Source organism: Lathyrus oleraceus, chromosome 3, assembly GCF_024323335.1.
Source record: "Lathyrus oleraceus cultivar Zhongwan6 chromosome 3, CAAS_Psat_ZW6_1.0, whole genome shotgun sequence".
Lineage (NCBI taxonomy): Eukaryota > Viridiplantae > Streptophyta > Magnoliopsida > Fabales > Fabaceae > Lathyrus > Lathyrus oleraceus.
This window is the reverse complement of record NC_066581.1, coordinates 365440635-365455862: the sequence shown is the minus strand read 5'-3', so window position 1 is coordinate 365455862 and position 15228 is coordinate 365440635. Positions and strand designations below refer to the sequence as shown.

At 33.3% G+C, this 15228-nt stretch overlaps 1 protein-coding gene across 1 annotated transcript; it reads right to left on the bottom strand.

Moving 5' to 3' along the window:
- Positions 1-1273: 1273 nt before the first annotated feature.
- LOC127127716 (E3 ubiquitin-protein ligase PRT1) lies at positions 1274-5925 on the bottom strand. Its single transcript, XM_051056977.1, has 7 exons — positions 5743-5925; positions 4958-4986; positions 4693-4872; positions 3722-4051; positions 3417-3617; positions 2002-2096; positions 1274-1915 (listed from the first exon to the last, which is right to left on the bottom strand). Exons 1-7 carry the CDS (start codon positions 5826-5828, stop codon positions 1601-1603), a joined length of 1236 nt encoding a protein of 411 aa, XP_050912934.1. The 5' UTR covers positions 5829-5925; the 3' UTR covers positions 1274-1600.
- Positions 5926-15228: the final 9303 nt, after the last annotated feature.

Here is a 15228-nt window from a genome sequence, read left to right as displayed (position 1 = left end):
TTTGATTCCTTGTTTAACCGGACAAATAATTACATGTAATTGTGTCTCAATATAAATGAAGTGTTATATATTTACCTTTTGTTCATATTTTATCTTTATGTATTTTTTATCTTCCCCATAATAACATTTATGTTTTTGTAAATGGAAAAAAAAGTTCTGTTTTGAAACTAGTTTAGGAGAAGTTCCGGATATGCATCTCCGGACCAAGATAATAGGATGCGGTTCCAAAGATATATCTCTGACATCAATATGTCAGTTAATGAATGATTCAAATTGATCTTTACCTTCTATAAATTTAAGGATATAATGTTATATTTCAAACAAACTCAAAATGTCCCAGATGTCACAAATAAGCATGTATTGGTGTGTCGCAAATGTCTCATTCTCCAACTCTACACTCGGGAAAACGTTCAAGCTCGCCGACTTCACCTCCCTCGAAGATATCAAAGACGAAATCCACCATCTCCTACCTTATAGAGACAATCGAAAGATTGTGAAGCTCAGATACTATTCACTTTTGATTGACAACGAAGGAAACATTGACTTCAGCAAATTTGAGCTAAAGACGCGAGCGAGTGAGAATTATGTGGGATACATTTTTCGATTTCAAAGAGAAAGTTTCGCTTGAGTTGGAAGCGACGCTACAAAGATCGATCGAAGATATCTGGAAGATGTGCAAACATCCACCGGGATATTGAAATGTAATATTGAATTTTCTGTTAAAATCATCATTGTAATGATCATTTTATGTTATGAATGTCAATTTCATTTTAGAAATTTACTTTTCAGTTGAATTTGTTCCTGGTGCGCCTCCAGAGATGTAACTACAAAATTATTCCAGAGATGCATCTCCAAAATAAATTAAACCAAAAGAAAGGACGTAACTCATAATGATCTTTGTTAAATGTGTGATGTGATACGTCTGGAGATGCATCTCCAAAAACTTATGATCTTTGTTAAATGTGTGATGTGATACGTCCAGAGATGCATCTTCAAAAACATAGGATATTTGTGAAAATTCACATGATGAAAAAAAAAAACTAGGATGCATTAAGAAATTATCTTATAAATAAAATGAGAGAGAAAAGCAAGGTTGCACCAACATTGGTACTATGGATCATTCAATTCAAATAGAACACATGTGATTTTACCAGACAGGTCATTTAAGAAACTGATTGGACATTCAATGTTTCCAATTAATAAATTAAGGGCCCATTTCATTTTATTGTAGTTCAAGTACCAATAATCTCACCAATACAGTTTAGATTCTGAGTATTCAAATTTCATTTACGCACATTTCGATTTCTAGACTAAAATTTAGTAATGCTATACAGATTACTGTTATATAAAACAAAATACAGATTTTCATACATCTCATGCAAACTCCTAAAAATATGTACATTCCCGAATATATTCAAGAATCTTGCCATGAAGGCCTAAAATAACCTGTCACTGATTTCCACAATATGTAGAAAGATTCAGTTAGGAATTGATTGGAAAACATGCTCCAAGTATTGCATTATTTGCATCTCTTACATCAGCAAGAAGCTATGCAATATCACCAACAATATATATCATGATTATTTTTGGGTTCAAATTTTCAATCGGTAGCTTCGGGGTCATTCTGGTTATCTTCACCGTCATCAAACAACCCAGAGGCTTCGGCTGTAAAATCTATGTTACTTAAAGACTCGGTGTCGATAGACCTGTCGCCTAACTGTCCGGTGACCAGCCTCAACATTATGTTACGAATATAGTTGGGTTGTACAAGCTTGAAACTATGATCTGAGGTGTGTTGTTGATTAAATCGGCCTGGAAGTTTGGAGCGTGTGTCGTAGCAATCTTTACAAAGATCGAAACCCATTTTCTCCTTGCAATCGGTGCATCTATATCTATCTCCAATGATAGGAAACATCTGCACATACAAGCCTCGCATTATCACATTGCAGATCACTAACATAGACATACAAAATGCAGGATATGAGGAGATTAAGATCTTACCCCACAAAAGTCACAACCAACTCCAATGTGAACTTTCAAGTCAGGATCAGACCACCATTCTGTACTTTCTCCTTTGTTACCGTTATCCAATGAACCTGAGAAAGAAGAAAATACATAGTAACTAGAAGAATATCAAAAAGTAGAAAATTAGTAACATAGAAACATCAAAGTGCGTGTAAAAATAACCACTTGCAAAACAGAGAATGTATTGTAGGGTATCCTATATATAAATGATATAGGAGAGTAGGTCTAATCTCTGCTATATATTTGGGTTTCCTTTCTCTTGAACCAGTTTGACGGTAAGCGTGGGGACAAGTTATTCGGTATAATTCCAGAGTTAGTAAAAGTATTGCAACTGATTGAAATTCACCCCTCCACTCTCTCGGTAGATAAGTATTACGTTGTAACTAAGCCATGAGCTAAATTGTATGAACATTTTGAAGGTATCTGATTTTGTTTAACCGGAAAGATCCCAACGTATTTGGAACGAACATCCATACAGGTTAGAAAAAGCGATAACCACATCAAGAACTAATATGGGCTGATCCCCATAAATCGCTAAAAATATGGTGAGGTGTAATTGTAAACTATTTGAACTTGAGCAAAAAGTCTTACTATAACCGACAAAACTAACTTGTAAGTTGATGACTACCCAACCTTTGTAAGCACTACATGGGGACTATCCAAGCATTATACGCAAATAAGCACTACCTATGTCAAATCTCTAGTTGATATGGGACTCTTAACACACCTTCTTACACTTAGGATTGGACATTCGAAGGGTGAACCAATGTGGGTGGAATAACAAAGATCTCAACATAAGCAATCGAAGAGGAATTTGAAAACATGCAACGAGCTTTGCTAAGACAGCAAGCAGCACAATTGTCAAGATTATTTTTATTAGTTCACACAGTCCAATGTGTAAGGGTTACTTTAAGTGCCCCGTGATAAGGAAGCCCGAGTCTACAATGCCACGTGCTATAGACAGTAAGGTTCTTATTATCTTTCAGGTTGCACAATCACACTACCTCCCTCTTTTGATAAAATTGTATTTATCAGAAGACCAATGTAACTTACTCTATAATATTCAGTTTTTTAAAATAAATAATGATGGCCAAAACAAAATAATATTACAGACTTGATACCATCTAAATCACTGGATGTATTTTCAGTTATAATTTTCTTGTAGAGGTTCTAATCCTTGGAAAAACCTTCAGTTCAATATTCTTCCTAAGGTTTCATTAATTTCAATTATCGGCTTTAACTCTCACTACTTCAACAGGTCAACACACCATATAAAGAATCTAATGTCTTAAAGGAAATATGGAATGCATTCGCACATTATAATTATTTCATTAAAAAGAATGCTTGCTTCAAGATATCAAACATAATGTAGCAGACCCAAATATACATACAAGAAGGGGTCTCGGGTTTGACTTTGATTTCCTTTAGTTCAATAGCATCGCTTCGCCGTGCATATTCTTCAGCAAATTGTTCCTCCAAAAAGTGATTAAACTCCAAACACACTTTCGGAAATCCTCTTGGGTGTGGACTTTGACAAACTTCGCATCTAAGCATCTCATCAGCTAACTTGTAGACACAAGTTTCACAGTATACTGCAGAGACAAGGGAAAGTAGAGCAAAAACAATCTCAATTAAGTGTTCTGATAATGATAGTTTTGATAATATAATTGAAAGAAAAATTAAATATATTGAGTACCGTGACCACAATTAAGAACTACAGGACGAAAAAGAAGCTGCTTGCACATTGTACACATCACATCAGCAACTGATATTTTTTGTTTTATGTCAAGCTTATCATGAGGCAATGTTTTTTCTTCAGCCGGAGTCCCAGTAGTTTCAGGCTCTGCTTTATGGGCAGTGAACTCTGGTTGCTTTGTACATTCAAAAGTTTCCACATTGCATGAGTTGGGCACCAGATTCATCTTTGAGGAGGAAGAAGGGCTACATGAATGACCAAATTTAGCTTGTGATTCACATGTGTCGGGATCAAATTGAGGGGAATAGAAGCCTGATTTCTTCTCTTCCTCTGAAACAAGAGATCAATTTGTCAAACTTACATAAAATAATTACTTCTATACTGAATATAAATGATTATAAAGTGATGCGAAGGAGGGGAGGTGATAAGGTCAACTCTCAAAGCAGTATGCATGAAACACCAATAATAAGAATACAGTAAACAAGATATAGCAAAATCATAAAATAAAGTTCATGAGATCAATAAAACATTAGAAATTAAACTCAACAAAGTTACATAAATTTACCCATTCTGTTATGTTTTATTGCATGAGATGTGGATAATCTTATAATATTATTAATATATGATTGTGAATTGGGTATGTAAAAGATACGAGGTAACCATTGACTACACATGGTACTTAATGAAGGAAACATCTGGATAGTGTTTTAGAAAACATCGCTATCAGATAAGTTGGCATATAGCTTAATTTTGATTTAAATATAAATTATTTATAAAATGGTAGAAAATAATGGAATAAATGAGATGTAAACTTTCATTTAACAGTTAGTGAGAGAGAAGTTAAAGTTTAAAAAAACTGAAAAGGATATATTGTTATAGATGACTAACTAGTAATTTTACATGCCACACTGCAAAAACCATACATCTATATTTAAATGTGTTTATGCATACAGTTAGAGAAAGATACATACCAAGAGTTTGATTGATCCTTCTATTGTAAGCAACGGGATACATCTTAAGAAGCAAAAAATGAAGCGCTTGACAGACTGTTGGGAAGTGATAGTATTGATGCCTACATGTTGGACACTGAGACTCGCGCAGACAATTCATTGATTTATAGACACACCAGAAACAACATATGTGACCACAAGCTGCAAAAAATGGAGTAAAAAAGACAAAATTCACAACGCTACTCGCATTTTTAATATATATTTCAAGAAAATATTTTTGCCTTACATAGTACAATGGGCTTGTATAATAGATCCCTGCATGATGAAAGGAGTGTCAAAATGAGTAAGTACAATTTGATAAGGAAAACAAAGCAGCTCATAAACAAGCTTCAAATGAAACATGTCAAAACCCAATTTCATCCTTTTAACTTTAGTCTATGTTTGGTTTTGATCTTGGAAGAGCCAAAAGCAATTCTAGAGGTGTAGAATTGATTTTAGAATGATTTTGAGATGTTTGGTTCTTCTAAAGTAGAATTGACTCTGCCTCAAGAATTGATTCTATTTGAAGCTAGAATATGTTTTGAGTTTAAACTAATTTTTATATTGAAATTTACTGGTCAACTCAATTTTGCATAAAGTTATCCAAACATAAATCACCTTACATTCAACTAACCATAATCAATTTTACCTAATCAATTTTTTTCACTGCAGAATCAATGATAGAATACAAAATTCTAAATTCATGAATGTGCAATCCATATCAAGCAGCAAAAAAGGCACATTCTGTGGTTTGCAATCAATTGAAATTTAAGATATAAACATTTACATTTTACATTCACGAATACACCAACTTCAAAATTCAGATCCAGAAACAAAAACATAAACAAATCGAATTGTTCTAATCAACTTAAATCAATTCATGAACAAAATTTCCATTAATTTGACAAAAATTAAAGGTATCTCCGATGATTCTTTTGAATTCGATGATCCTTTTGAATTGCCAATAAGAATTTGGGAACAAAATTGAAGCTAGGTTTCCTCTAAAAATTAAAACATGATGATAAAACTTACAAACAAACGCAGCAAGAAAAGGAATCAGGGACTTCTTCATCTTCTTCGTCAGAAAAGTTTGGAATTGTGAAAGCGGTGTTCTCCATTTTCTGAAGGTTTTGGGAACGCAGAGATAGAGAATTTGGAATCTAAGAATTGTAGAGACGATGAAAGTTGTTGAATAAGTTTTTCAATGAAATGTTTAATTCTTTAATATTTAATTTAAGATTTATTTGTACTTTTTTTTTACGGGGTTTTACCTTTTATCCTATTTTCCAGTTTTACTTTATAACTATTTTTATTATATTTAATTTAAGCTTTTTTTTATAGAGATTAAATTCAAATTTAAAATTTTATTGTGATTAGAATAAAAATATTATAATTATATGAACTAAAACCATATTTACACATTCATCACTATAAATTGAGTTAATAGGTTGTTGTTTATTAGTGAATATGAAATGTGTTGTTGTTTATTTATGAAATTATAACATGCATGTAGGCTGGAATTAACATTTTAACTTGGAAACAACGGAAATAAATTATTAATATGACTAAGATAAGTAAATTTAAGAGATCATGATAAATCAAGAAATAGTTATGAGATCAAATTGAAATCACAAAATAAGTTAAAGGATCAATAGTATAATTTAATCATGGCTTAATATTCATTTTTATATTGTATCTTATATTTGAGTTTATTTTGTTCTTGTAATTTTAAAAAATATCATTTGGATTTTTCAAACTTTTTAGAATGTGTCATGTTAGTCATTTAGATATTGTATAATCGGTCATTAAAAGTGTTTTTTGAGTTTGTTGAATTTTATGCAAAAATTTTCATCTTCTTCGCAACTTTAAATGCATAATTCTTGAATATAGTTTTTCCACTTCTCTTAATATCCTATAGATGGTATATCATGAGAAACTACAAGATGAGTTGTCCTTGTTAAAAGTATAATATGTGAAGTGTTGTGGGACTGTTAGAGGTTTTTGAGATTGTTGTGTTGTTAGAGCAAGTTCACGCAATGAGGTGAGAGGTTCTATGTCTAGTGTTTTCGAGGTAAATTTTGATGTCCTTCGAGTTGAGGTATTTATAGGAATCCATTGTGCCTTAATCTTAGGCTTAAAGAGAGTAATACCCATTCTTCAGAATGCGGGATATGGGCAATAAACTCAATTGATATTAAGGAGAACGTAATTTCCCCCCTTTTGACTTCCTCTCTCGTGTTTTTATGGATATGGACACATCACTGTCATGTTTTCATAGAGATCGGATGATATAAGAAATGAGCGCCATAACTAAATGACGGGAACTCATTCCAATAAATGGGCGGATAAGAAACTGGCAGGGGTGATATGTTATGTAGTCTCTCCTCAAATGTCGTCATACGTTACCTTTTTATGGACCTTTTACAAATATATCAATACACAATCCCTCAAGCACGAGTGCTTGAAAAAGGAAAAATCATTTAACATAATCGCTTCTTCTTATTTGGAAGAGTCCCTTAGGTGTACCTAGGGCAAGCCCTTTAGGTATACCTGAGGCGAACCCATCTGATATACCTAAGGAGAGTCCCTCGGACGTATCTGAGGTGTGTTTTCCAGGAGTGATCTGGGGTAGAATTTCATGAGTCAATGGGATGAATCGTCAAACGTCGGGTGGGGGAAATCCCCAAACATTAAATTAGGCATATGCACAACATTAAATGTGATCAACAATGATTTAGTCTAAAAATGCCAAATTGACTCAGAGTTGGTTGATTTGAATCATGTGTAAAATTTGATTCAAATTAAATTGTTTGAAAATTTCTGATTTGCCTTTGTCCAAAGTCATTCGAATTAGGATTTATGCTTGATTCAAATCAAACACCCAAAATCCTAATTTTTCAAAATTTTCAAAAGACTTTGAGATTTTTCTTTCCATCTAACTTGAATCAATAACATATATGGATCTTATTCCACTGACTCATGCAATTGATTAAAAGAATCATAATCAAGTTCAAACCTAACCAATGGTTTATGCGTGCTAAAAATGAATCATTTCGAAACTTGATCCAGAGAGGTGCAATTATGAAGAAGACTCAATAATCAAAAGTAAATCAAAATGAAAGAAATAATACAAACAAAAAAATAAATGTATTAGGGTGCTCCCCCTGAATGTATTAGGGACATGCAACTACATTCTCCCCTTTTTGATGTTTGACAAGCTTTCACTTCAAATTGAGTCGACTTTGAGTAAAATGCGGAAAACGTTTATGGTCCCCCTGAGACATTGCAGAAAAACCACAACGTAAAACGCAAGAAACAATTCTAGAATCACATTACAATTTCTTCCTCTTTGACAACATCAAAAAAAGATAGATCGAAATGCGTCTAAAAATCAAGTAACCAACCATAAACAATTAATTTCAGATGAATATATGAAGTAAACAGCTAAGAAGAATATACAACAACAAAGATCTCATATTGAACACGAAGATAGACATGCCACATGCAACAAAATAAAAATAAACATGTAACACCAACATTCAACAGTAAACAATTAAGTAATCATAACCATCATGTAAAGAAATGCATTAGAAATCATAAGTAATGCATGAACAATTACACAAATGCTCAAATGCACATAATTAACAATACACATTTAAAGATACTTAAATGCAAAGTAGATCAATCAAGAACATATGATAGGGATCAATGAGTAAGGTAAGGAAGAAATAAGCAAATCATTGCACAACTCCAGAACAAATATATACAATGATATAAAATTGGATACAAGAGTTTAGAGACATATCAATATAGTCGGCGAAAGCCATGATTTACTACAAAATAGAGTTAGTGAAAACAAAATCTATAACAAATGAAAGTAAGAAAAAATTTCATTATATTAAAGCACGGAGAGTCTAAGACTCCCAAATCCCTATAGATCTTGTGAAAGGGATCTGATGTTAATGGTTCTGTAAAAATGTCAGCAAGCTGACTTTTAGTGTCAACATATTCAAAAACAACATCCCCTTTCTCCACATGACCTTTAAGAAAATGGTGTCGGATCTCAATGTGCTTGGTCTATGAATGAAGTATCAGATTCTTAGTAAGGCTTATAACACTAGTACCATCTCACTTAATCTAAACTCAACCAAGTTTTAAATCATAATCTAGTAATTGGTGCTTTATCTATAAACCTTGTGCACAACAACTTCCAGCGGTTACATATTCATCATCGACGATAGAAAGAGCAATGATATGTTGCTTCTTACCATGCCAAGAAACTAAATAGCTTCCAGATAAGTGACAGATACCACTAACACTTTTCCTATCCTATTTGCACCCCACGAAATCAGAATCAGAAAAACCTATTAAGCTACAAGCACTACCTTTAGGATACCAAAGACCGTGATTGGAGGTTTCATTAAGATACCTCAAAATACATTTTATGATCTTAAAGTGGGAATCCTTAGGTGATGCTTGATATCTAGCACACATGCATATTATAAACATGATATCTGGAATACTCGCGATTAAATAGAATAAGTATTTGATTATACCTTTATACCTAGTTACATCGAAATTCACTCCTCTTTTATATTTGTCAATAAGCACATTAGATACTCTTTGAATCTTTCATGTTGGACCTCTTAAGAATCTCTAAGCAATATTTCATTTGACTTATGAAAGTGCCTTCTTTGGCTTGCTTGATTTACAATCCCAAGAAATATGTTAGCTCTCCCATAAAAGGCACATCAAATTCTCCCCGCATCAAACTCGCAAATTCTCAATAAAGAGATTCATTAGTAGACCCAAAAATTATATCATCTACATAAATTTTAACTAATAGAATATGTGTTTCCTTATATCTTATAAACAAAGTGGTGTCGACTTTCTCACTATTGAATCCTTGTTTGATAAAAAATTCACTCAATCTCTCATACCAAGCTCTTGGAGCTTGTTTGAGACTATAAGTGACTCTTTTCAGTTTAAAAACATGATTAAGATTATCGTGATCCTTAAAACCCGGGGGTTGTGAGGAATACACATATTTGTTTATATTCCCTTTAAGAGAAGCAAATTTTATGCCCATTTGGTAAAACTTAAAATCCAGGCAGCAAGTGAATGCCCAAAGGAGTCTAATAACTTCTAGACGAGCTACAGGAGCATAAGTATCCTCATAGTCTATTCCTTCAGCTTGATTATATCTTTTTTTCACTAATCTTGCTTTATTTCTATTAATTACGCCATTTCCATCCATCTTGTTCCAAAATACGCATCTTGTACCAATGATAGTTTTATCAATTGGATGCGGAACAAGGTCCCAAACATTGTTACGTTTAAATTGGATGAGTTCTTATTGCATAGGAAGTAACCATCCCTCATCAAGCAAAGCATCATATATCAATTTAGGTTCAATCTAAGAAACAAAAGCAGAGTACTTACAAAAATTATTAACTTGTGACCTAGTACTTACATCTCTTTTGATGTCTCCCAAGGTTTGATCTAACAGATGATCTTTTGTGATTTTCCAATCTTGAGGTATCCGGTTCGAGGTCTCTTATTTATCATCTTCATGTAAGTTTTCCTTTTTATCTTCCTTAATAACCACATCCTTTATTGAAGGTGGAAGATCCTCTTTGGAACTTTCGTCGTTATCATATTTTTCGTTATAATACCTAAAACATCATAACAAATACCTTTCCTCGTCTTCTGGGGTGAAGACTCATCAAATGTAACATGAATTGAATCTTCTACTGAAACAGTTTTATGATTGTAAACCCTATACTCTTTAATCATAGATGAGTACCCTAAGAAAATCCATTCATTGGACTTAGCATCGAATTTACCAAGATTGTCCTTTCTATTATTTAAAATAAAGAATTTGCAACCGCAAACACGAAAATAAAAAATATTTTATTTTCTACCCGTAAGTATCTCATTGGGTGTCTTCTCTAGGATGGATCGAATGATCACCCTATTTAAGACATGGCATGCAATATTAATCGCATCCGCCCAAAAATACTTAGGTAGGCTCATTTCATTTATCATAGTTCGGGCCAATTCCTCCGAAACCTGGTTTTTACGCTCAACAACATTATTTTGTTATAGATTTATCGGACATGAGAAATTATGAGCAATCCCATTTTCGGTGCAAAAGTTTTGAAATTAATGGTTAACAAATTCACCATCATGATCACTACGCAGAGTGATAATTTTAAAACCAAAAACATTTTGGACAAACTTAGCAAAATCAACGAAAGCCTTAAAAGTGTCATCCTTATGGTCTAAAAATAACATCCAAGTAAATTTATAGTAGTCATCAACAATCACAAATTTGTAATAGTTGTTTGCTAAACTTCTTGTTCGTGAAGGGCCAAATAATTCTAAGTGGAGAAACTCGAGAGGTTTTGATGTCGAAGTAACCTTCTTCGATTTAAACGACACTCTCTTTTGTTTTCCCATTTGGAAAGCATCACATAATTTATCTTTAAAAAAAATTATTTTAGGAAGACCAACTACTAGATTCTTGGATGTTATCTTATTCAATAAGTCAAAATGCACATGACTTAAGCGCTTATGCCATAACCAAGAATCTTCACCCTTGGGTATTAAGAACTTAGTCCCATGCATTGCTACATCATTTAGATCAAGCATATAAACGTTATCAATCCTAGAACCCTTAAACACAAGTTCCTTACTTACATTATTCTTAGTTACACAACTAAGAGTATCAAAAACTACAAAATACCCTTTGTCACATGATTGGATAATGCTAAGTAAGTTGTGTTTAACCCCTTTGACTAAAATCACATTCTCAATGTTAATTATGGAGGGATTTACTAAAATACCTTCACCAAGAATTCTACCTTTCGTATTGTCTCCGTACATGACATGACCGCTATCCTTTTCATCTAACTTAATGAACATGGAAGCATCTCCCGTCATGTGCTATCTAGAAACCATAATCTTTTCGTGGAGGCAAGACTTTCCTGGAACAATCAAATAGGTAATTTAGGTCGCTAACTAGTGGATCATTTAGGGTTAGTTGAGGTACACATAGGAACTCATTTCATTTTACCATTGGGAACTTGAATGTTCCTAACATGACAAAGAGGCCTAATGTGACCCTTGTCACCATAATAATGGGAAATATCTCTAGATAAAATGCTTCTTCTATTTCTTTTAGTGACATGAGGGTTTTTCTTTAAAACCTTCGCACTAGAAGAACTAGAACAAGTACTAGTGAAGTGACATGTGTTAGTTGTCCTCTAAGAGTTTCAATTTCAAGTTTTAGAATTGGACACTCAACACATTCCATTATTTTCATCTTTTCAACTAAGTATCTGAAATATTATAGCACTCATCAAATAGAGATGTATGTGTTTCCTTAAGAGTTTCCAAAGCACGATTAAGATTATCTATCTCCTCTTCAAGTTTTAAAATCATTTCTTTTTGGAGAGAAATCTTCTTAAAAGCATTTATGGAACCAACATACATATCATTGAACGGTTTAGACAATTCACTATAAGAATACTCATTATCAAAATCATAATTATATACCTTTGAAGTTTCACCTTTCTTATATGCCATCAAACATAGGTTGGTAAACTCATCATCTGAATTTGAACAAGAATCAGAGGAGGAACTCTTATCCTCTTCTTCCCATATGATATAGCACTACAACCTTTGGAGCCTTTTCCTTTCGTCTTATATAATTCCTTATCTTTCTTTTTATGATGTTTGGTTAGACTTTGACAGCTGGTTCTAAAATATCATGATTTTCCACACTCGTAACACGTAATATCATCATCATTTTTCTTGTGTTCTTTCTTAGGTGGGTGGGTATTTCTGAAACTTACTAGTCCTTTTTCGCTATGCTTGAGCTTGTTTCTCTTTCCGTGTCTATTATAGTGTATGATGAATAAACCCATAGATTTCTTCTTAAAAGATTATTTGTCAAAGTTGTCACTTTGTTCCTTTGAATTCTTCCCTTTAGATGACAAAGCTTTCAAAGAAAGACCATGTTTATCTTCTTTTCCTTTCTTTTTCTTTTTCGACTTTACGTTGCTATTGATTATTCGTTTAAGCTTGTTCTCATGCTCGATTAAATTTCTAAACTGTTTTGTAATATCCAAAGTATTAAGATTGTTATATTGTATAATAGAAGTAACCTTTGGTTTTCACTCCCTGTACATAGATCTCAATATTTTGTTAGTACAATCTTTGTTATAAAAGGTTTTGTCCAAGTTGCATAATTTGTTGATTAAATTGAGGAATCTAGTTTGCAAGGAAACCACAGATTATCTAGGTTCCATACAAAATAGTTCAAACCCATCTATAAACATATTGATTTTAGAATCTTTGACGTCAATCGTTCCTCAAAGAGAGTTTAGAGAGCATCCCACATACCTTTAGCACTCGTATGATGTGAAATTGAGTAGAATACTTTCGCGCTTAAAACAGAGATAAGTATGTTACTCGCTTTCAAATCATATGAAGCCTATTTGGTCTCATCATCCGTCCAATCTTTAGGATGTTTAACAACATCATTATCACTCGTAAGGATAAATTTGTTGGTGTAAGCTCTAGAGGCCAATACTTTTGGTACTTGTATCAAATTATTTATTAATAATAAAAGGCTTTTTCTTTATTATGTTTGTCTAATTAAGTCCCTAGAATAGATAGTCCGTTTATTAAATCAAGTGTGACTTAATCATGAGATCACATTAAACATAAGGACACTATTCTTAAAGTATCCATAATCGAGCTTTATTGTGAAGTGGGATAACATTAAAGCATTAAGACTATTATGTATATAGACTGATGATCACATCTCATGGGTCATGGATAAGGAGTTATCAAGTCTTAAACATAGGTATGAATATTAAGAGTAATATTTATACTAGATTGACCCGCTATGAGAATACTATATAGAATATTATGCAAAGTGTCATAAGTTATTCTCATGGTGATAATGGTGTATACCACCCTTCGACCTGAAACCACTATGGACCCTAGATGTAGAGTCAAGTGCCTTATTGCTGATCAAACATTGTGTGTAACTCGATGACCATAAAGACAGTTGATGGGTAATCCACGAAGCATGCTAAGGGACATGATTAACCTAGATGGGATTTTCCCATCCTGCGTAACATGATAAATGTCTATGGGCCCAATATTGAACTGGACAAAGATGACACGGTTTATGCCTTGTGTTCAATATAGACATAAGGGCAAAATGGTAATTGTACACATAAGTATTATCATAAAAGGATTTGTCAGATCACATGACATTTTCGTGTCTTGGGTAGCAGTGATATGTTGCTAGATACCGCTCACTGTTTATTATGTTAAATACGTGATTTAATATAATTGCCAATATCGCGAAAACCTACAGGGTCACACACAAAAGGACGGATTGATGAGAGATAGAGTAACTAAGGAATACCGTAATGTACGGTGCACTTAAGTGAATTATAGAACATCGTAAGGTACGGTGTACTTAAGTAGAATACGAAATATGGTAAGATACCACGCGCTTAAGTGATTTTGACATATTATAAGATATGGGCCACATACACTTGAGTGGGCTTTTTAGCTTGTATCCCACACAAGTGGTTCTATAAATAGAACCCTTGTGTAGAAGCATTTGTGTAGTTTCAATTTTGTTTCTCTCTCTCTCTCTCTCTCTCTCTCTCTCTCTCACACACACACACACACACACACACACTCAAAGCTTTCATTCGTAGCAGCTAGCACTGAGATTGAAGGAATCCGTTCGTGTGGATTGAGTAGAGGCGTTGTCATCATTCAACGTTCGTGATCGCTCCGTAGATCTGCATCAAAGGTTACAATCGCCACAAGAGGTAACGATTCTATCACTGATCAAGCCCATTCGTAAGGATCACTAAAGGAGAAATTTTAAATTCCGCTGCATTTTGGATCGCTCTTCTCCTTCAAAATGGTCATTTGATGACGGCACACCATAGGTTGTTGTCATCAATTCTGAATTCTAACCTCAATTGTTTCTCATATTTTTAATCACCAATGCAACTATATTAGGCATAAATTCTAAAAAAACCTAAGTTTACGAAATAAATCGTTACCAATTGAACAAACGATAAACTATGATATAATTGAAATACCTAAGCATGCAAATCCTACAAAAATTAAATGTAAGAGTAAGGGAGAGAGATGGCACTGAGATTTATAGTGCTTCAGCGTTCGTCCTCGCTTTGCCTACGTGCACTCTTCAATGGTTTCCCATTGGAAATTGTATTATTCATTTTTATTTGAAAAAGATTTGCACGAGTTCATACAATCATCAATCCACAATAATGCTGAGAATTATAAAATCTTCTATCGGGATCTTGAATTGTATATAATACAATGCCAAACTCTTCTGCATAATCTTTACTCAATTGATGCTTCTTGAATCTTCCAATATCACCAATCTGCTCCAAGCCTTTGTGTGTAGAAATTAACCCTTTGATCCTACCGATTCCTTGAGCGATGAAT